We start from the raw sequence: 22,180 nt of genomic DNA, 5'->3' as shown, positions 1-22,180 counted from the left end.
ACAGATCTTTTGCTGTAGAAAAAAATCAAGAGACTGGCTTTTTAGTTTGCTGAGAAGTTGAAGAGTGAAATAGAGAAGGCAATGGCTTTTTGTACTAAAACTCTTTGAAAAGCTTTAATTACAGTGCTGGTTTACTTCAAGACACCAAATCAAATCTTAGCCTTTTATGTAGGAGTAATAAAATGCCATTGCACAGGATTTCTTCTGGCTCTGGCATCTCATGGCACTCATCAGTGCCAGTATTTGCTCTAGCTAGCAGGTGAGGAGAAATCGAGTGAAAAAGAACAATGAGCCTGAATGAGATTGAAATCTTGGGAAATTCCTGTTACTCAAACCTTTTAACTCTCTTAACTTTCTGCAAAAAAAAAAAACCAAACCAGGACTAACACCTAGGTGAAACTACCTGGAGGTATCTGGATTTTCTCATAAGAAAGTTTTTCAGCCTGGAAGACACCGCATTGGTAAATTGGTTTTGATATTCTTTTATTTTATTTTTGTTTCACCTCTACTGCTAAGAGTCACTTTAAGGGACGTAGCAGAAGGCAACCATTTATTAGAAAGGTGACTTTTAAAAAGTTACCCACAAACTAACTAGCATTTGCTATAATCATGATTGCATTAGTAGAATAAACCTAATTCTACATTTATTGTTTCTTATTAAGAAAGAAGAATTCTGGAGAGACCCATATTGCAATATGAGTCAGTATTGGAGTTGATAACTTGCACAATAAATCCAGTAAAACTGGAGAGTATGGAGCCTTTTATGCCTCATCTAGTTAAGGAGACTTGGAGCCTGTTAACAAAATAACAGACTGAAAATTTCTTACAGAAATTTCTTATTGTAGTATAGTCTAGTAAAATATTAAAACTCAAAAGTAACCTAATAGCTTTTTTCTTCTGCAGAATGCAGGACCTTTGTATTATAACTTTTCAGGCATTTATGGGTTACATAGTATTCTAGTAGTTAAAGCTGAGGTCTAAAGACATTGCTGTGATAATCCTGCCTGAATGTCTTCTTTCTGTGATATAGTATCTATGAGTTTCTACACCAAGGCCCAGATTCTCAAATGAAAGAATGGAAGGTAAGTGCCCAAATATCCCTGGGCTGGGATCTGCCATCTTTATTGGAATGATAGCATGGATTGTAGCAAAACACTTTGTTAAAACTTGCGTTAAATGGGATTTGTAACTGAGATCTCACACCAAAAATCATATACGATACATAATATGGTTCTCATCTGTTATGTTAATCCAAGCAAGCGTAACGTAAACGTGGTATAATGCTTCATTTCTCTTTAGGCGTACTACAGCACATAAGGCATGGCAGCTGGCTGGACACAAAGAACTTGCTTCTTAAGTAAGATTTCATTTGGTTTGCATCCCTGGACTTAAGTGCTATGTTGCTGCTTCCCCTGTAGACTTGGTCCTGACTTCACAGGAATTACAGTTATAGATAACCTCAGCTGTACCCCAAATTAGGAGTTAGGCACAACTATTTAAGCTACAGGGGAGATCATATTACCAACCACCTCAAAGCAAAAGTTTGTAACTACAAAATCCATGAGATCTGCACAGTCAATAGCGTTATTATGCAAACAATTCCCCAGCTGATCAGTACATCAGACAGCCAGTCTGACTGGCCACCGCGGGGTCATGGGGTTCCTGTCCTCAGGGCTCCCTTTTGCTGCAGCTCAAGAGAAGTCCAAGGTCTTAACCAATGCTTCTCTACTACACTTCTGCACTGCATACTGGACCCATGTGCTTGTTGCCTTTATAGCTCTCTGCTTGCTGATCTCTTGATTATAACTGTATGAGGTTCAACAAGGCTCAGTGCCGGGTCCTGCGCTTGGGTCACAACAACCCCATGCAACGCTACAGGCTGGGGGAGGAGTGGCTGCAGAGCTGCCTGGCGGAAAAGGACCTGGGGGTGCTGATTGACAGCCGCCTGAACATGAGCCAGCAGTGTGCCCAGGTGGCCAAGAGGGCCAATTGCATCCTGGCTTGTATCAGGAATAGTGTGGCCAGCAGGAGCAGGGAGGTGATAGTGCCCCTGTACTCGGCACTGGTGAGGCCGCACCTCGAGTACTGTGTTCGGTTTTGGGCCCCTCACTACAAGAAGGACATCGAGGTGCTGGAGCGTGTCCAGAGGAGGGCAACGAAGCTGGTGAAGGGTCTGGAGCACAAGTCTTATGAGGAGCGGCTGAGGGAACTGGGGTTGTTTAGCCTGGAGAAGGGGAGGCTGAGGGGAGACCTTATCGCTCTCTACAACTACCTGAAAGGAGGTTGTAGTGAGGTGGGGGTCGGTCTCTTCTCCCTAGTAATGAGTGATAGAACGAGAAGAAACGGCCTCAAGCTGCGCCAGGGGAGGTTTAGATTGGATATTAGGAAAAACTTCTTCACCGAAAGGGTGGTCAAGCATTGGACCAGGCTGCCCAGGGAAGTTGTTGAGTCTCCATCCCTGGAGGTATTTAAAGAACGGATAGATGTGGTGCTCGAGGACATGGTTTAGTGATGGACTTCGCAGTGTTAGGTTACCGGTTGGACTCGATGATCTTAAGGGTCTTTTCCAACCTTGACGATTCTATGATTCTATGTTTTTAAGCTTGTTAAATATATGCCTAGGTAGAAGAAGTAGCCATTGGACCACAAAAACCCAGCCAGGCAGAGAAAAAACCCTCATTACTCAGCATGGCATCTAATATGTTCTAACATAGCAGAGTAACACCTCTACTTTTGTCCCGATTTCATGTATATTTTATTTCTGCAAATATTTTGGCAAACATTTTCAATATCTGGTATTTGACAACCAAGAAAGCCCTTTATGCCAGTTCACCAACAGGTTCTTAAAATAATATTCCCAAGGTTAATTTCTCTGACCTAGCTATGTTTTTTTACCAAGCAGCAACTTATTTAAGCAAAATTTGAGTATTTGCAACTTCCTGTCTGGCTTTCTCTCTGCCCATTCTTTACAGTAATATGCTTGATTTAAATCCATTCCTTCCAGTCTCTATAATGTTTTAGTTCCTTTTACCTTTTTTCTGTTTGTTTTGTTTTGTTTTTTGGTTTTTTTTTTCCTTGTACTCTCTTCTCTTTGGACTTGTTTTTGCTCCTTTTTTCCATTACAGTTCTGCCTGTCCTTTGAAATGGCTTTTCTCCCTTTCACGCTGCTTCATGCATTGTTGCTGTTCAGAACAGGTAAGGGCCTTGTGACAGAGCTCCTTTGGGGTTTTTTTGTCAGAAAGGTGCAAAAGACAACCTATTTAATCAAAGGACATTCCAGTCAGTTACTCTCCTTAGTTTCTCAAAGCAAACTCATATATGGAGACTTCATTATAAACAGTTCAAGCTAAATTCAAGGTCAGAAAGACTGCAGCTAGCAGAGCTAATTTCCCTCATCATTTACCCTTTTTAATATATATTTTTTCCACATATGACTATACTGAAATTATTACACTCTCACTGATGCTAATGTTACTGGACTCTAGAAAATGGATTTTAATTATAGGAATTGATTTATTAGTAATTATTAATCCAATAATTATTAATTTAATAATTTTTAATGATTTGATTAATTTATTATGGGGACCCCCCCCCGTGGTAAATGGATTGAACAGGTTGTGTTTAATCCTAAAAGGGAGCATACTGTGAAATTATATTCTGGCATTTTGTCCTGCATTCAGTGTAGAGTCAAATCTACTATTAAAGCTTATACTGCTATTCAAAAGAGACCTCAAAAAAATTTCCCAAGAAGCTGTAGCTTATCATCTCTTCCCTGTCTGATTGAAAGCATGGGACAGCAGCAGCAAATTGTACACACTGAAGAATCCTGACTGCGATTCAGACAGTGTGAGAGAGGTAGGTGCAAGCAAATGCAGAACTTGCATGTAGTTACGCTCTGTTAAGTAAAAGTTGACTGTAGGGAGACCTTGTTGGTATCTGTCACTGAAGATGTGCTTATTGCTTGGCAACTTTAAAAATAAGCTCTAGTGTACACCTGCAGTAACATACAGAATTATTTTACAGATCATGTCACTCTGCAGGGCTTATACAGTGCTGGAAGTAAAAATTAAAAGGTTGTCTTTGAAAATTAATCTTTATATTCAATCATAGGTAAACTCTAACTGAACTGACACTGGCTTTTGGAAACATACTTTGAATTTCTGATAGTATCTTTCTTCTTCAAAGCATTTTATAAACTATTCTGTTTACAAAGATGACAAACTAGTAAGATCCAGTCAGCTCTGAGGTAGAAAAAAGTAATCACCTACCAGGGAGTAACTAGCAGTTCCAGTGTGCGTGTAGAAGGAATTTTATCTCAATCAACAGGGGCAGATTGGCTTCCTGCTATGAAAAAAATTAAGACACGAGTTTGTTGGTGTCTTGAAGATGCTTTTCAGCAAGCTCAATAAACTTCCAGTTTTACTTGTTTTCTTTGAAACCAGCAGGTTCTGGTGTAATGTAAACTAAGATTTACTTTATCATAACTTATTAAACAGCAAGATGTCAAAAGTAAATCAGCTTTATATCTCAGTGCATAAACCCACAGCTGAATAATCAGACTCGTTGCTTCTTCCAGCCAAAACCAACCAGCTGCATTTCTTATCCTGATTACATCACTTCGAGTAATATTTCCAAAGTCTGCAAGAAAGCCCAAAATAAGCAACCGAATTAATGTATTGTTTAGTACACTTGGATAAACATATGAATTTACTATAATATGAGGGACAAATCTTAGGCTGAATCGAGTGGTAAGCTTCTGTAGTTATTTCATTTAAAATATGTGTTCTACCTCACAGAGCTTCTAAATTGTAGCCACAGTATTTGCTTTTCTTTGTTGCTTCTTGAAAGAAACTCCTTCCTATTTCAAAGCTTTTCCACACGCTTCGTCATCCTTTTCTCACGGTGACTTTTTCTACCAAACTTTATGCCAATTTTCTTGTAACAGTGTTTGCTTGTCTCTCTTATATACAGTTTGAATAATAACAAGGAAATATAATGAAAAATAATACATCATTGTTGACTCTTCTTGTAGATTTGGAAAACTATACTAAACCTCCTTTTGATCATATTTTATATGGCTACTTTTGGACCATATTGGATTGAAAAGTATTGATATTCTTTGTCCTTAGTGACTTTCCTAACCCCTTGCAAGGGAATCCAGAGCTTACGTAATTTATTTTTGTTGTGAGTACTGTTGGGATTTTTAAGTAATAGTTATTGTAGTCTAAGGATATAAAAGGAGCAAGACCTACAGGAAAAGGTCATAACATTTATCAGATTAATTGATTCAGACTGAAAAATGGAAAAGCTTTCAAGGGCCTTTCTTCACACATATTTCCTTTCATATTACTTTTTAAATTAATGCGACACAAAGAAAAATAGTAGGTATTGTGAACCTACAGGGTGGGTCTGACCTTGAGTCTCAAGCTCAGGAAAATACTTAGCAAGGCTTTGTGACTCCTATCTACAGCTGACAAAATATTGTATGATAGTCAGCAAATTATTTAGTAATACATTCCAATGTTATTACAACGCAGTGTCAAATGCCATTCCAAGCTGGATTTCCCACATAGTTCCTGAGGTTTAGGGAGCAGAATATCACCTGGTTCTTTTAAAACACAAGACCTTTGACCTTCAGGGTTACCGAACCCTAAATATCAGCATGTTAAAATACCTCGCTGACTGACTGGCAGTAGCAAAGGGTGAAAGGCAAAGAGCTAGAAGCATTGCAGAGCTGCTCTAGCTCGGCCAAACCTCAGTTTTCAGGTGAGACTGTAGTTACATTCTTTCTTCTCCCTTCCTGTTCTCTCTGATCCTATCCTCCATCTTCCTTCCCATTTTGAATATGATTCTCCAAATGTCTATTAAGCCTTTCTAGGGACACTGCAATACAGCAATATAAAAAAAGGACAAAGTGAGCAGTGACGTTTGGGGAATATTACATGGACAGTTCACAAGGCCACAATGTTCTTATGCAAATTGAAAGTTAGTGAAGTCAGTGCGGTCAACACAACTGTTCTTGCCAAAAGTAACACCAGATACGGAGTAAAAACAGTGGGTTTATGTTTCATCTGTAAAACTGGCCATCCTTACCAAAATTCTTTCCAAAACTACACTAGAATATCAATACAACACTGACATTTAATAAACGAAGTTCAAATCTATCATATAGGTATGCAAAACCTGTGAATCTTGATTGTACCCCAAAACAATAGAAGTGACTGACTAGAGAAACAAAGAAAATCTTTTAAGACCTATGTTTGGGAAGCTTATGCCAATAAGTACTTCAAGTTGTCAGAAGTCTGTAAAATGGTATCACAAGTAGTTTTGAAAACTCCAGTTGAGAAATTAAAATGGGAGCACGACACATTTTTCAACACGGTTTTGCAGCTGGAATTTGGGGGTACCGCTCTGCGACGGTATGCTTGGGCACAATGAGCAGCCTTCACATACCTGACTGCCTGGTTTTGATGCATAGCTGACTCCTCTCGTGAGGCGGTCTCGTTAAACCCACAGCGTTGCAAGGAAAGCTGGGCACTGCTGCTGGAAAAGAGGGTGGAACTGAGCTAAATAGCGTTAATCAAATGCCTTGATAAGCCATGGTGAAGGAACGTTGAGTTTTTAGGCTTTGGCTTTAAGAGATTAAAAACAATACTAAAAAAAAATGAAGCAATTTGAAGAGGAGAGCTTTGGCTATTGGCTTTCAAACGTGACTAGCCGAAGCAGGCTAGCTGGGCGTGGGTAAGAGGCTGCTTTGCCATCGCTGCAGATAGCACAGGCCGCCCGCCCGCGGCTAAGGCGCTGGAGTGTTGTGCCTCCTTATGCCCCAGGCAACGCAGGCAGCCAAGCCCAGCCTCCGGCAGAGCCACGGAGGGTGACTCCCCAGCCTCTTTTTGCTGTTCTTTTGTTGCCGTTTTGCTTTCTCATTACCCTAACACTTTTCATCTTTAATACTTTTACCACCTGGAAGTTTTCGTAGCACTAAGCCCATTCATCTTCAAGTTTACCAGTTCCTCTTCTCCTGTAGCTGATAATTGATGAAATTGAAAATTTAAAATGGGCTTTAATATATTGAAGCAAGCAGGCTAAGCGTGTAAGAGCTTGAAAAGAATCTTCAAGTACTCTCTTCTTCTGTGTAGTAAGTGCATTGACCTGCTTTCACCAGCTCTTGAGTTCTTTTATGCATCCTAGATTCTGGGTTTGTCATGGAAAGGACGCAAGTACAGCGCGTATGTGTAGGAAAAAGTAGTTACCAATGTGTACGGGGGAAGGGAAGACTAATATATTGTATTCTTCTCAGAGTAGGACCTACGTTTCCGTTCTTAAAATGTACAGTATTTGAGCTTATGACTGGGGATCTCGGACACTACCACAGTGAAAGTAACACTGATAAATGACAGCGTGGTATGAAAGTGATACTTAAGGGTTTGCTGTGGCTCCATCCATGAAAAACGAGCTTTTATTCTAGTGCATGGTTCTTAATATATATGAGGTCATATCTGGAAGCGTTTTAAACATTTACTGATATGATTTGATCTCTGCCAGTCTGTGTAGCTAAATACTTAGCACCTGGCATCCAGAAGTCCCGGTATCGTTTCACTTTTTGAACTTGGTCTCCAAGGTTCTTCAAAATCCATCGTTGTTCTAATCAAAGGGATCTCCTGCACACAAACACGTCATGATTTTTGGTCCGAGATTCTCGCGCCTTTTCAAAGCTAGAAATAAGATTTACACAGAGCCACAGAACGGCCCGAGTCGGAGGGGTCCCGCAAGGACCACCGAGTCCAGCTCCCGGCCCCGATGCTTCCACTTCACGCACACTCGCCGGCGGCTCATTCGCGTCCCTGCCTGCGGAGGCTCAGGCGGTTTTAGGGGGTTTGGAGGCCCCCGTCGCAGCGGCGGCCCGCACCGCCTCGCCCAGCGCCACCTCGCTTGCCGGGGGGGCGCGGACCCGTTCCACCCCGCTGCCCCTCCACCGCTGCACGGGCTTGAGAGAAACGCTGCGCGGCTTTTCACGCAGATTTTAACGCGGGGCTGGCCGCACGGCACCGGCCGGCCCCCACCCGCCCGGGCGAGGGCTCCCGCCGGCGCCGGGCGGGAACCGTCCTGGGGCGGAATCTTGCTCCTGGGGCGGCTGTTTCCCAGCCGGCGGGGAGAGCCAGGGAGGGGAGGGGACGGGACGGGGCGGCCCCGCCGGCGAGGGCGGCGGGCGGCGCGGTGGGGGCCTCGTGCTGATGGCCCCGCCCTGGCGGAGGGCGGCGGGGGCGGGGGCGGGGCAGAGCGGGGCCGCTCCCGTGCGGTAACGGCGGCGGGGGGACCGGTGTCACCGCGCGGGTCCGCCTGCGGCGCCGCCATCCCCCCCCGCCTCCAGAGCCGCCCCCCCGGGGCGGCAAGGCCGAGCTGAACCGGGTCTGCGGTTCCCGGGCAGGGCAGGCGGCAGCAGCAGGGCCTCCGGCGGCGGCGGCGTTGCCGGGGGAGCGGCTCCTCTTCGCTGGCAGGTGAGGGAGGAGCGGTGCCGCCGGGCCGGGGCGCGGTGTGCGGTGTGCGGCGGCAGGCTCCCGCCGCGCCCGCTGGCTGCGCCGGGTAGCGCCGGTTCAGTGACCGGAGGGAGCCGGGGAGCGCACGGCCGCAGGAACCGGTGCCCTGCCCTGCCCAGCCCGGCGCTCCGGGGCTTTCTCCAGAGAGAACCGGCGGGCACTGGGGGTGGGCAGGGGCGAGAGGCTTTCCTCGGCCCGCCGCTTCCTTTGCGCTGAACGTCTGAGGCTGCTTTCTTGTATTAAACTGCCTGGAAAAACCGCTTGGTTCAGCCAAAGCGCTGACTTGACGTTTCAGTCAGTGATAGATGCTTAAATAAAACTTACTGTCTTGAACGGGAAAAAAACACGAAATCAGAATTTGTTCTGAGGAACCCTCCTCGTGTGTGAAGTCAGGACCCAGCTCCCTTTCAGCGCTTTGAGGCGTACCTGGGTTAGGTTATAGAGGGGCCCGATGTCCGGGCTGGCTGCCGTGAGGAAAGGTGGCTGAAAAGCAACTGCGCAGGCCTTTGGTTAGTCCAGTGTGTCTTTCGAAAAGTAACCCAGACTTGAATGCTGGTGCCCAGGTCCTCTGCTTTCCTAGGTGCGCTCATTGAAGAAGCGTTTATTGCATCTAATAAAAGAATATTCAAGACTAGTCACAATTACTCAGTACTCAAAGGGATGGAGAAAATTGAACTTTTATCATTTGCAGCCATTTAGCTGTTACGGGTTGGCGGTAATTGCTGCCACTTATTTGTACAGCTTCTGCTTCTAAGAAGCAACTTTAAGGGATAAAAGGAAACGATGAGGTCTAAAATGTTGGTACTGACAGCATCCTGTGGTGAGATGCCTGTTTTATTAATTTTGGTAAGTTGCTAATGTAATCATTAAAGCTTTCTTGGGGATTCTTTGCCAAATACTTCACTGGATGGGGTTATAAAATAACAATCTTTCTTTTTCAGAATAAATAAGTTGCACTTCATGTGTTGTTTTTGCATTGTGAACTCGTAACTTTTTAATAGATAAAGGAATCTTGTTCTCTAGATTTGGAAGTGTTTTGCTCTAGATAGGTTATTGTTCTGAATTTTGAATGTGCCAACGTTCTTCAGATGATAGTGTAGCATCTTCGTAGGATACCGTCAGTGAAGGAGGGGAGCGTGGAGAAAATAAATATTACAACAAGAAAAGATTTTTCCACTTGAAAAGGCATCCTGGGTGCATTTGCAGAAGAGATCTGTGTGTTTTCCTCAGAAATGCTGATGTCCCTGTATCATGGGGTGGGGTTTTTTTGTTTCGTTCTTTTCTTTGGGTTTTTTATTTTTGGTCAGATGATCTCCAAACTTAGGCCTCTTGCTTCCAAATGAGCTTCTAGCCTGTGAACCTGAGAGCTGGCAAGTAGCCTTATGAGCCATAGGGTCTGGCAGAACGCTTATTTGGGGGATTAGTGTCTGCAGTCTGCAATCTCCACAACCACAAACTAAGTTGTGTTTCAAAGCCAAACAAAAAATATATCCTTATGAAAACAAAACCAAGAATTAATGTAGCAAAACTTGGGGATTTCTGAGTGACGATATTGTAGTCAAATCCTCTTGCCAAGATGCAGTCCTTCTTATGCTTTAGACATAAAACAATATAGATGATGCAGAAATAGTTTATTTAAAATACTTGCTGAGAAAAAAAATCTTTCATGTTATATGGTCTGGTGGAGTAGCCAGGTGGCTAGCAAAGGGCCTCTCATGATCATTATGTGTTGCAGAAGTCTGGTTTCCACAAGTTTGGTTGAATCAACTTATTATGAAAAAAATAAATTCAAGAAATGCATTTATTTACTTGAATTAAGATTTTAGTGGGTATGATAAACTTTATCTTGAATTTAGACACAAGTATGTTGCAGCTGCATGAGTAGCCATATCTCCGTTAGCTTCAAAATGGCCATTGACTGAGCTTAAATGGAGCTGCGATAGGTTTACACACTCATACGTTGTCAGCTTTGTTTTTGTCGGTGCGTTGCTTAACTAGGATGTGACATACAGAGCCTTGATTTTAAAATACTTGATAAGAATAAATAGAAAATGCTAACAGTAATACATCTGGTTTTAATTTTGGCCTTTTTTAAGGTAGAAGCATTAAGAATTATTTTACTTTTTGTTTTGCTTAGGGCTCAGAGATGGATTCGTCAGAACGATCAACGATTAGAAGTGAGCAGAAATCCAGGTAACTTGTGTGGCAAAGGTTATACAAAACCATCTCTTAATGAAAATCTGAAAACACAGGGGAAGTACATTACTGGAAACTGGATACGAGAACGACATCATGCTTGAAAACTTGAAATGATCCCAGAAACTAGGTTCTCCACTGAGCGAGTGCTTCATACTCAGTTAAGCTGTTTGTTTGTGAGGAATGAGTAATATACTTCTGAGAGAAAACAATTTGTGCTGAATGTAGCAGGAAGGCATGGGGATTATCAGCAACATAGTCTTTGTAGGCATCAGCTAGCAACCTTACCTACATGTTTGTTAATTGCTTTGCCTGAGGCCGTTTCGAGTTAAACATTATAGCTTTAGCTAGATAGTTTCAGATGATTGTGAAATAAGAGGTGTTAAACATCCATATTACCAGATTAACAGGAATTAAAAATCTGTAAAGGTAATTTTGAAAGTCAAGGGAATTCTGAGGTTCTGTATTAGTGAAATCCTTGTTTGTGTACGGTGATTTCACTGTATGGTTTAAGTGCATTTTCATTTCTTTGCAAAGTAATCATGAAAGCCAGACTTGCTCGACAGTTTCTTGTGCTGGCTTGGGCGGCGAATACTGACGTAGAACCAAATGTGCCTTTGAGAGTAATCTGTGGTTAGTAACATCTGAATAGTGGGCTAGATGTACCCTTGATCTGAACAAGCACGATTGTTCTCATGTTCATGTATCCTAAAGTGAGAATAAATGAGAATAAAAGATAGTGCTTTTTTCCAGAAAAACAAAAATCTCTTTGAAATATTGTGACTTATCCCTTTGAAATAGTTCTACTTACTTTCTGTCAGGCATGTATTAAGTAAATTATTGGACAGTCCTTTGACTACTTTTTTCAAGATTTCATTTGAAATGGTGTTTGGCTAGCCCAGTGGACTGAAAATTGGTAACTGTCAGTTTGGATCTCAAACACATTAGTGATTTGAAGTCGTTGCCATTTTTTTGGCTTAAATTAATTATGTACAGTTACTTGTCTAAAACGACAAAAAGCCTTGAAGTACATTGTCGGTTTGGGGAAGGCTGTGAACTGCTGCCAGTACCATTCTTCTGCACAGAAATGGAGAACTCGGTTCCTTTTGGATGGTTAATATTTTGCACAAGTGTTAATAGTTCATATGGGCTTCTCGAGTCACTCATGAGATCTTCAGACAAGTTAGAAAATGCACTGTAAAAAAATGAAGATTTTTGTTTTCTGTTTTCAAGAAAATTCTTAAAAAGTCTAATAAGAAAGCAGCCTCGGGACCTTCTTCTTGTGATTGGAACCGGGGTAAGTGCTGCAGTAGCACCAGGAATCCCAGCGCTGTGCTCGTGGAGAAGCTGCATTGAGGCTGTAATTGAAGCAGCTGAACAACTGGAGGTGCTTCATCCGGGAGATGTTGCTGAATTTCGTAAAAAAGTAATCAAAGATAGAGACCTGCTTGTGGTTGCCCATGATCTCATCAGGAAAATGTCACCAGTGAGTATGTTTATAACTTACATTGATTTCTAAACTTATTATAGGCTTTTATTTTGTTACCAACAAAAATTCTTTTCAGCTTTCTAAAACTTGAAATTTTTCTGGCAAAAATTGAAAATTTGATGGTAGTCATATAGTACACTGTACATTTTGGAGAGGCTAAAAAATCCTCAATAATCACAGAATTGTTTAGGTTGGAAAAGACCCTTAAGATCATCAAGTCCAACCATTAACACAGCACTGCCAAGTCCACCACTAAACCATGTCCCTAAGCACCACATCTACCTGTCTTTTAAATACCTCCAGGGATGGGGACTCAGCCACTTCCCTGGGCAGCCTGTTCCAGTGCCTGACAAATGTTTCTTGGATATGAAAGCGGAATTTATAGCTCTGCTGGCTAAAACTAGAGATACCCTGAAAATACAGGTAGACCTTGACCCTACTGATAGCCTTAGATCACACAGACTTAATCACCGCTGCAGCTCGTGCTTCACTGAAGACAGGCCATACAGACCCAGTTTCTCAGCTGCTCATCTTGGGTTTCAGGCATTTTCCGATTATGTTGATAGGTTTGCTAGGTCTTCTAGCTGAAATAATTAGAGTGACATACACACTGCGAAGTTGTAGGATGTGTTAAGCATTTTGCAACACGTGGTGAGCTTCTTTTCAGGCAAAGTGTAATAACAGCCTCTCTCTTTTGGGAGGAGTCTGCATGTATGGTTAGGCTTTGTAGCAGATTTAATGATTCATACATTTTTTCTCAACCAGGAAGAAAAAAGAAAAAACAAACCCTTTAATAGACTCTGAATCCAGGGAATGATAATTTTGGTACGCTAACTGATTTTCAAAGCAGTTAAAGCATACTGAGAAAGGTGAGGTTTCCATGTAGTTAGGCCAGTAACTATATTGGGCTTATAAACAGACGTTTGTTCTGTGTGTAATACAATTTATTGAATAGGAAGCCTGTATATTTTATAGAACTGTTACATGTTCCTGTCAGTCTCAGCAGATACTTTTGGCAAATGCAGCCTATGCTTTTAGGACAGCGTACCTTCGTGTTTGTTTAGAAGTGACGAGCGAGGATTTAACGGTAGCAAGCCAGTTTTGTTTTATTGTACCTGTATTACAAGCTGTCTTGAGAAAACCAGACTATTGTTTTGAGCTGCATTAAGTGGAGGCAAGAGCACCTGAATAATTTGAGATTGTTTTTGATGGTTTTGTACCTTCAGACCTTTATGCTTTGTATACTATGTAAGCCCTCTTCTAAAGAAATGCTTTGGCATTAAGTAGACAAATGATGTGGGTTCTCGGGTGGAGGCGATTACAACGGTACACGTGGTCCTTATGAAGTGTTCATCTTTTTCTTTCTTCAGCGTACTGGGGATACGAAGCCCAACTTCTTCCAAGATTGCTTAATGGAGGTGTTTGATAATTTAGAACAACACATTCAGAATCCTGTTGTTCTGCAATCGATCCTGAGACTCATGGAGAGAGGCACAATGGTTCTGACTACAAACTATGATAATTTACTTGAAATATTTGGTCAGCAACAGGGTAAACCTATGGAATCTTTAGACTTGAAAGACAAGGATAAGGTATGATGAGAGCAGAAAAAATTTTAGACTTATTGTGAGAAAAGGCAGCTCGTAAGCTTCATTGAAAGATTTTTTTCCTGTTTAAAGAGTGCCAAGGCTAAAACTTCTTGATTGGTAAAGCATTTCTGTAAGCTAACAGCAGATGCATAGACATTTATGTTATGTCTCTTTTTATGCTGAATAATCTGGTAACAGTTACCAAAGAGAATTTCAGTGGCATACTTATTAACCAATTCCCCCCCCCGCTCCCTGGAAGAAAAACACAATTTATTTAACTTATGCGAAGTGATTCTTACAATCGTAAATATGATTTCACCTAGCTGGCAGTTAATTTGCTGTTCATATCTTTTCTGTCAATGTTGCTGGAACTTGCTTGTTGAGACCAAAAAGCCAGACATATCTGCAGTATCAGCAATCACCTCTTTATTATAATTTGAAGTAAGCTGTGTAATTATCAATTAAAATTATCTCTTGCTGCAGAAAAATACAAAAGAAGTTATTTCTGCTTTAAGTGGTTTTATAAGTTAGGAGAGCTGTGTATTTTTGCAGAATCTCAGTTATTGCAGTGTATTATAGCATAGCAAAAGAATGTAACATGCATGATTTGCTTTAGGTTCTTCAGTGGGCAAGAGGTCATATAAAATATGGAGTTCTTCATATTCACGGCTTATATACAGATCCTTGTGGAATGGTGCTAGATCCCTCGGGATATAAAGATGTTACTCAAGATCCTGATGTCATGGTTCGTGTGATCTTTTAAATTTTTACTATGTTTTGCCAAACTATTTTATTGTAATCACTGCGTACACATTACCTAAGGCTAGGGTTTTGTCAGATCATATAAATTAAATAATTGGGGCCCAGAAGAATGGCCAGCTATGTCACTAGGGCAATGTATGCTCTTGTATACTGCTTCTTTGTAAATCACAATCAAAACCCTCAGCTGTATGTCATAGTTTTAGAGTTCTTTAGATTTATCTCATGAAAGAACATTAGCCCCAAAATACTATACACCAGAACAAGGATTCATTGCCATCTGATTGCTTGGTTTCACTTTTTATGGGCTTAAGCTGTTACCAGCTCTGGATCCTGGACTTGATGTCATATCTTCAGCATTTTAAGAAGTCAAACATTTAATCAAGAACATTAATTTTCCTTATTTACAGATTGATCTAACAGGAGCCTAATATTCTGTCATCATGATTCTTTCAAATTAAAATTCCCTTACTGGAAATATTTACATGTGTACTTAATTTTGTATGGCAACTTTGATTATGAATGTAATTTTTTTTTGTAGAAACAGTGCTTATGAAATGTCAGTTTGCCCTGATCCTAAAACATACACTTAATTCAGTTCAATATTGATGTCTGCTCTGCTTCTCCTTTTAAGTCTGACATATTTTAAAAGTTCTTACCTTGGCCTTTTGATTATTGAAGTAAATGTAGCTCTTGTGTGTTTATATTTCTTAACAGGAAGTTCTTCAAAATTTGTATCGAACCAAGTCTTTTTTGTTTTTGGGCTGCGGAGAGACTCTGCGTGATCAGATATTCCAAGCTCTTTTTCTTTATACTGTGAAGAATAAAGTGGATTTAGAACATTATATGTTGGTGCTTAAAGAAAATGAAGACCACTTTTTTAAGCTACAGGCAGATATGCTGCTGCACGGAATAAAAGTAGTGTCCTACGGGGACTGCTTTAAACAATTCCCAGAGTACGTAGAAGATCTGACTGCTCAAATCTGCAAGCAGAGAAGTCCAGGTAACGCATCCTCTTTCATAAGAAAATTTTGAGTAGGTGCATAGCAGGATGCCGTGTCTGAACAATCAGCAGTCGGTCTGAGGTGTTGACCTCGTGCGTAGCTAGCAGTAGGCCTGTGCAGCATCTTTGCTTATGAATGGCATGCAGAGTTGGAACACGTGACAAAATTGTAACCACATTTCTTTCTGTGAGGTCAGCGGATTCTTGCAAATTTAATCTTTAATTCTGAATTTGTCTTTTTGTTAGCATTTGGTTAAGATGTTTACTTTGTGTATATTTTTGGCGTTAACTACTCCCCTATATTGAGTATTACATTATATAAAATATGACATGTCAGTAAAAGAGACTAAAAGAATTGAAGGAATTAACTGGTGGGATAAGCTGGTTGAGCCACAATATCTGATTAAGCGTAGAATGGGAAATTAAGTCCGTACACCCAATAGTGTTTGGCTTAACACAATTAGGGCTAATGGGGAGAAAACCTGAGTGTGAGGATACTATTTTGTGACAATAAAATAGAAGAGGCTGTGGAATAGTACTCCATTTGTGACAGTGAATGGCATTCTGTAGAGTGTGTTTAATGCTAAAATGGGAAATAACTCGATACCTTTGCTGAAGGTAACAGTTCTGCATTGACAGGGAACTAAATTTTACTAACTAGGTCCATTCGCCTACTTCCCCCGCCCCGCTCCCTTCCATCCTGTCATCTTTCAACTCATAAAATTCCTTAGCTCTAACAATGAAGAGCCTTTTAATACAAAACCAGGGAAAAACACCACCTGTATGTTGAAGGAAAGAGATTTCTTTAATGTTTTCCAAAGAAGGACAGTTCTACTATTGCTTATCCAGAGAATTGAGGAAAATGACTGGAGTAAATGACCTTGGGAAGAATACTGTTTCACAGCTCTTCTATTTATCATGTCAGTGAAACTGTTTTGTCTAAAATTATTCCCAAGTGGTGCATAGCAGGAGCCTTCCCATTGCCCTCCCTAAAAGGAAATTGCAGGTGTATGCCCAGATTATGTAATGTTTTTTGTAAGTGGATGAACATTACATTTAGACTGGGTTAGATTTTTCCTTCCATGAAGGCTAGAGAAAATACTTAGCGCAGCATCTAGGTTTCAGGAAGTTTGTCTGCGGTGTAGACACCTTAAAAGTAAGTTGGGGTGCAATTTCAGACACTGAACTAGCCTCAGCCTGCTAGTTTGTTCTTTGACATACTGCTGTTGATGGATGTGATGGACAGACTTTTCATAGTCTGAGCAGCGTTGTGGTGGTGCATTCCCCCCCTGCCTTTTCTTCTGGTGCACCTGGCAGAGCATGGGAAGCGAAGCCTGTTGAGTCTGGAGTATCCAATTTATTGCAAAGCAGCCACTGATATCAAAACAGGGTGGGAGATACATTTATGTAAGCTCTAAATGGAAATGACTGCAAGATCAGACTGTAATGCTCCCCTTTTCGCTCAGTGAATTACTGATTGGCATAATACTTGCAAGAAGAGGGATCTTACTCTGATTTCAAAATCTTGTTGATCTCATTTACAAGTCAAGATCCCAAACAAAACTATTTTCAAATGTGCCTAACAGCTCTTTACATTACGAAACTGTTAGGTTTCTTTTTTTCCCATGCTTATTTACAAGCCCTCTTTTAAAAAAAAATAGCAGGAGGAGTTTGTTAAAAAGCTTATATGAAAGAAATGAGAAATGCAAGCCCTGATCCCGATAGGGGATTTCGGCCACCAGGACATCTGCTGGAAAAGCAGCACAGCAACTGGAATGCAAGCAGTCCAGGAAACTACTGGAGTGCGTTGAGGGCAACTTAGAGGTGATGAGAGCCCGAGCAGGGGAGAGGCACTGCTGGACCTGTTGCTCACTGTCAGAGAGGTCAAGATTGGAGGTAGCCTGAGCTGCAGCAATCATGCCCTGGTAGAATTCTCAGCCTACAGGTGAAGTTGCTAAGCTGCTGTCCATCATATTTGAAAAGTCATGGCAGACTGGGCTAATTCCCAGTGACTGGAAAAGGGGAAACATAACCTCCATTTTTAAAATGGGGAAAAAAGCAAGACCTGGGCAGCTACAGCCTGGTCAGTCTCTTCTCTGCCCAGCAAGGTCATGGAGCAGATCCTCCTGGAAACTATGCTGAGGCACGTGAAAAACAGAGAGGTGACTGGTGACAGCCAGCATGGCTTCACTAAGGGCAAATCATGCCTGACAGATTTGGTGGCCTTCTACGATGGGGTTACAGCGTTGGTGGATAAGGGAAGAGCAAATAACGTCATCTACCTGGACTTGTGCAAAGCATTTGACACTGTCCCACATGACATCCTTGTCTCTAAATTGGAGAGGCATGGATTTGCCGGATGGACCACTTGGCGGATAAGGAATTGGCTGGATGGTCACACCCAAAGAGTTGTGGGCAATGGCTCGATGTCCAGGTAGAGACCAGTGATGAGTGGCGTTCCTCAGGGGTCGCTATTGGGACCAGCGCTGTTTAACATCTTTGTTGGCGATGTGGACAGTGGGATTGAGTGCACCCTCAGCAAGTTTGCTGACAACACCAAGCTGTGCGGTGCGGTCGACACGCTGGAAGGAAGGGATGCCATCCAGAGGGACCTTGACAGGCTGGAGAGGTGGGCCCATGCAAACCTCATGAAGTTTGACAAGGCCAAGTGCAAGGTCGTGCCCATGGGTCGGGGCAACCCCAAGCACAAATACAGGCTGGGCGGAGAATGGGTTGAGAGCAGCCCTGAGGAGAAGGACTTGGGGGTGTTGGTTGATGAGAAGCTCAACAGGACCCAGCAATGTGTGCTTGCAGCCTAGAAAGCCAACCGTATCCTGGGCTGCATCAAAAGAAGGGTGATCAGCAGGTCAAGGGGAGGTGATTCTCTTCCTCCTCTACTCCACTCTCGTGAGACCCCACCTGGAGCACTGCATTCAGCTCTGCAGCTCCCAACATAAGGAGGACATGGACCTGTTGGAGCGAGTCCAGAGGAGGGCCGCGAAGATGATCAGAGGGCTGGAGCACCTCTCCTATGAAGACAGGCTGAGAGAGTTGGGTTTTTTCAGCCTGGAGAAGAGAAGGCTCTGGGGAGACGTTATAGCAGCCTTCCAGTACCTGAAGGGGGCCTACAAGAAAGCTGGAGAGGGACTTTTTACAAGGGCAGGTAGTGATAAAACAAGGGGTAATGGCTTTAAACTGCAGGAGAGTAGATTTAGATTAGACATTAGGAAGAAATTCTTCGCTGTGAGGGTGGTGAGGCACTGGAGCAGGTTGCCCAGAGAAGCTGTGGCTGCCCCATCCCTGGAAGTGTTCAAGGCCAGGCTGGATGGGGCTTTGAGCAACCTGATCTAGTGGAAGGTGTCCCTGCCCATGGCAGGGGGGTTGGAACCAGATGATCTTTAAGGTCTCTTCCAACGCAAACCATTCTATGATTCTAAATACAGCCTTGCTGGTTTGGGATGTTGCATAAAAGTATAAAAACTTTTTGGATGCTAACTTGTGCTGTTGCTGTCTCTTACACTTCTCTAGATGCCGATCAAGTGGACAGCACAACACTGTTGGGTAAGTAATGTTCTTATTTTCACAGAAAGTTCCATAATCTATCAGAGAGATAAAAATAAGTCTCTTATTTACAAAGTAATTAAATGATATTGTGCAGATCTGATTTAGCTGTGAAAGCCTGCTTAACAGATTCTCTTTTTATCCTCTTATTTTCTTTCTACATATTAGCAGATAACTGCTGGCTTTCAGCTGTCAATAAAATGACAAATGATAGAATGGAAAAGCTCCAGAAAATGTACATAAAAAAATTATTAATGCTGATCAGGGTATTCTAAGATCCATGAGGTTTTGGCTTAAATTTCCAAACATATGTTTGGCTATTTTGAATGCCTTCCTTAAGAAGGTATAGAAGAGTGAATCTCAAGCTTAAGTGTGTAGTTCTGAAGGTGACTTTTTGGCTAAGCATTGTTTAGGTATCTTTGTGATACTTCTGTGAATAAGCAGAGCAATCGCAGAATCATAGGAATGGTTTGGGTTGGAAGGGACCTTAAAGATCATCTGGTTCCAACCCCCCTGCCATGGGCAGGGACATCTTCACTAGACCAGGTTGCTCAAAGCCCCATAATACATTCCAATTTATGGTATAAAATAGGAAAACTTCCCTTTGAAACAACACTTCAACTTAAAAAGATTACACTTCTAAGCTATTAGTGCTGCTGCAAATGAAATTGTATAAAAGTATCATTTCATTATTGCATATAAGGGTCTTTGGCATTGCAGGAGATTAAAACCCCCCACTTTTTCACAATCAAAACATCTACAAGGTCCAAGATACTTGTGGGCAGGTGTAAAGTCAGAGATTACTTTTGTAATTCCAACTAGATTTTAAGCTTATCTGTCTTTCAGATGAGTTCATAAATCCCTTTTTCAGTGAAGTGCAATTAGGCATCAGTGGAGAAAAAAAACCAAAAACTTGAGCACAATTTATTCCAGTTCCACTTAACATAAAGCTCCTTTACTAACTTACCAGCACCCTCCTTACAAGTAATTTTAGCACCCATTTACTTGTATTTTGGAATACATAGCAAGTAAGGAGAAAAAAGAGAGCATTATTCCTTAACACAGACTTGTATAATACCCCGCAAAAAAAATATGCCTAGAGGTTTAAGTGATGGATGTCCTCATTTTGAAGGAATTTCCCTTCCAGTTGTTTTTACTGTCCAGCTATGCTGTTCATACTTTCAACAGTAGCTCACACCAAGAATTTTTTTCCTCTCAATAAGGGATCCAAACTTTTTAAAGAAGCTTCTCACCTGTGAACTCCACAGGCATTATCACACAAAATCAAGAATTATTTTCTTCAAAAGGCAGCTGTGCAATTAGCTGCTTCCTGTTTTACTGTGTTAGTACCAGAGCTCAGTGTTGGGGAAGAGCTCAAGATCACTGAACTGCTGCAGACTTTCAGTAGGGTTAGTGTTATATTCAGAATCCAAAGACAAGAACCTCAGCGGACCAGTACTGTGTTTACTGTAATATTTGGTGCTTGTAATAAAAAGCATACAGAGCACACATACATAGCAACATTAAAATACTTTTCCCCCCCTCCTCCCTCAACAGGAACTTCATGTGTGGACTGTGCTAAAAGGAAGTTAGGAGAAAATGGCACTGACTCTCCCAAGAGAATCAAGCAGTCAGATAATGGTATACCCACTATTTAATGGAAAAAAAAACAAACCCAAGACCCAACCCAGAAGCTTTTTAACAGTAGGTGTTTTACATCTGCTGCATGGAAAGTTTTGAGCTGACTATTTCCATGGTTTTAAGTGGAGTAAAAATTGTGTCTCTTAGCCTTTTCTTTTCTAGGGCTGTAAACGTGTAACGTATGTAAAGCTTGAGAGTCATACTAGTCACTGTGCAGCGACTAAAACTGTAGCTGCAGCGTCATTTAGAAGCAGGTGCAAGTTTTCTCAGCCTGTGCTTGAAGCCAGTTGGACCAAGCTCTTACCAAGGGGAAGCCACAACAGAGGTAATGTTTGAATCTGTCAAAAATGACTTTTGGCATACCTGTTAGTTGCCTTTAAAATGAAGAGTTTTCTGTTCTTTTCTCTCAGCCGAACTGCGGTTTGGCTGCTGGAGGTTGACCTCTTCAGGGGTCTGCCAGCACAAGGCTGCTTGCAAGCATCAGATTCAGATCCCGAGGCTGTTAGGAACAGGAATTGTTGTTTCACATTTACAGAACCTGCATCATGATAACCTGCCTATTTCACACTTTTAGCATGAGTATTTGTTTTCATTTGTCAGTCTGTTAAGGCACGAGATCACATGGGGAGAAATGGACGTAGTATCAGATGTATCAGCAAGGACATACTGTATGTACATGGGGGCTTACTGACATATTTGCAGTGTATTTCTATGGAAATATTTGAAATGTTGTTTAAATTTCAGAGTATGCTGCCAGTTATCTCAGAAAGCAGAAAATGGATAGTCTTAATGCAGCAGAATTAAAAGCAGTTAGTGTCTAATTATGTATCTATCTGTAGACAATTTCTAGTGTATAAGCTTGACTTCAATTGAACTACTCAAATGATTAAGGTTAGGCGCTGCATTAACTGTTTTTTTCTGAGGTGCTGTTACTTCACCTACCACTGAATTGTCTCAGCACTGAACTGACGTAATTACTCGTCCAGCTGCGAACACTGGTAATCTGCAATTTTCTAGTCAGCGGCCTCTCACCCGAATGTCTGCTGGAGAGCACGTTCAGGACGATTCTTTGTTCTGATACTGGCACATTCGTATCTGGCGGTCCTGGAGGGCTGCTTCAGTCAGGTTTCTCTGCTTAAGTTCCCTGTGGATTTGATCTGTTGTGCCTTCTGGGATCACACTGCGCTCTAATGAGGTTTTAGAGGGAGAGGAAGTGATGGGTCTGTCAGGTGGCTTTTCTGTCTGAATTGCGATATGGCAGCTCTTTACTCCTGTGTCACAAAACCGATTTCTGCTTGTTCTCTAGTATGTATGCGTGCAAAATGAAAAGCTTAAAAGTGAGGTGCGTGCTTCTTTCTAGACTAATAACTACTGAGATGGGTAGAGTTTTTGTGGTGTGGAAGTC

General features: G+C 41.8%; 1 protein-coding gene across 1 annotated transcript; it reads left to right on the top strand.

The window, feature by feature from the left end:
* Positions 1-10,674: 10,674 nt before the first annotated feature.
* FAM118A (family with sequence similarity 118 member A) lies at positions 10,675-20,792 on the top strand (the record flags this gene model as incomplete). Its single annotated transcript, XM_082311096.1, has 7 exons — positions 10,675-10,730; positions 11,967-12,219; positions 13,593-13,814; positions 14,428-14,556; positions 15,288-15,573; positions 19,102-19,134; positions 20,692-20,792. Exons 1-7 carry the CDS (start codon positions 10,684-10,686, stop codon positions 20,790-20,792), a joined length of 1,071 nt encoding a protein of 356 aa, XP_082167222.1. The 5' UTR covers positions 10,675-10,683.
* Positions 20,793-22,180: the final 1,388 nt, after the last annotated feature.

This window comes from Platalea leucorodia, assembly GCF_965183815.1.
Source record: "Platalea leucorodia genome assembly, chromosome: 4".
Classification (NCBI taxonomy): Eukaryota; Metazoa; Chordata; class Aves; order Pelecaniformes; family Threskiornithidae; genus Platalea; species Platalea leucorodia.
This window is presented reverse-complemented; position numbering and strand designations above follow the sequence as displayed.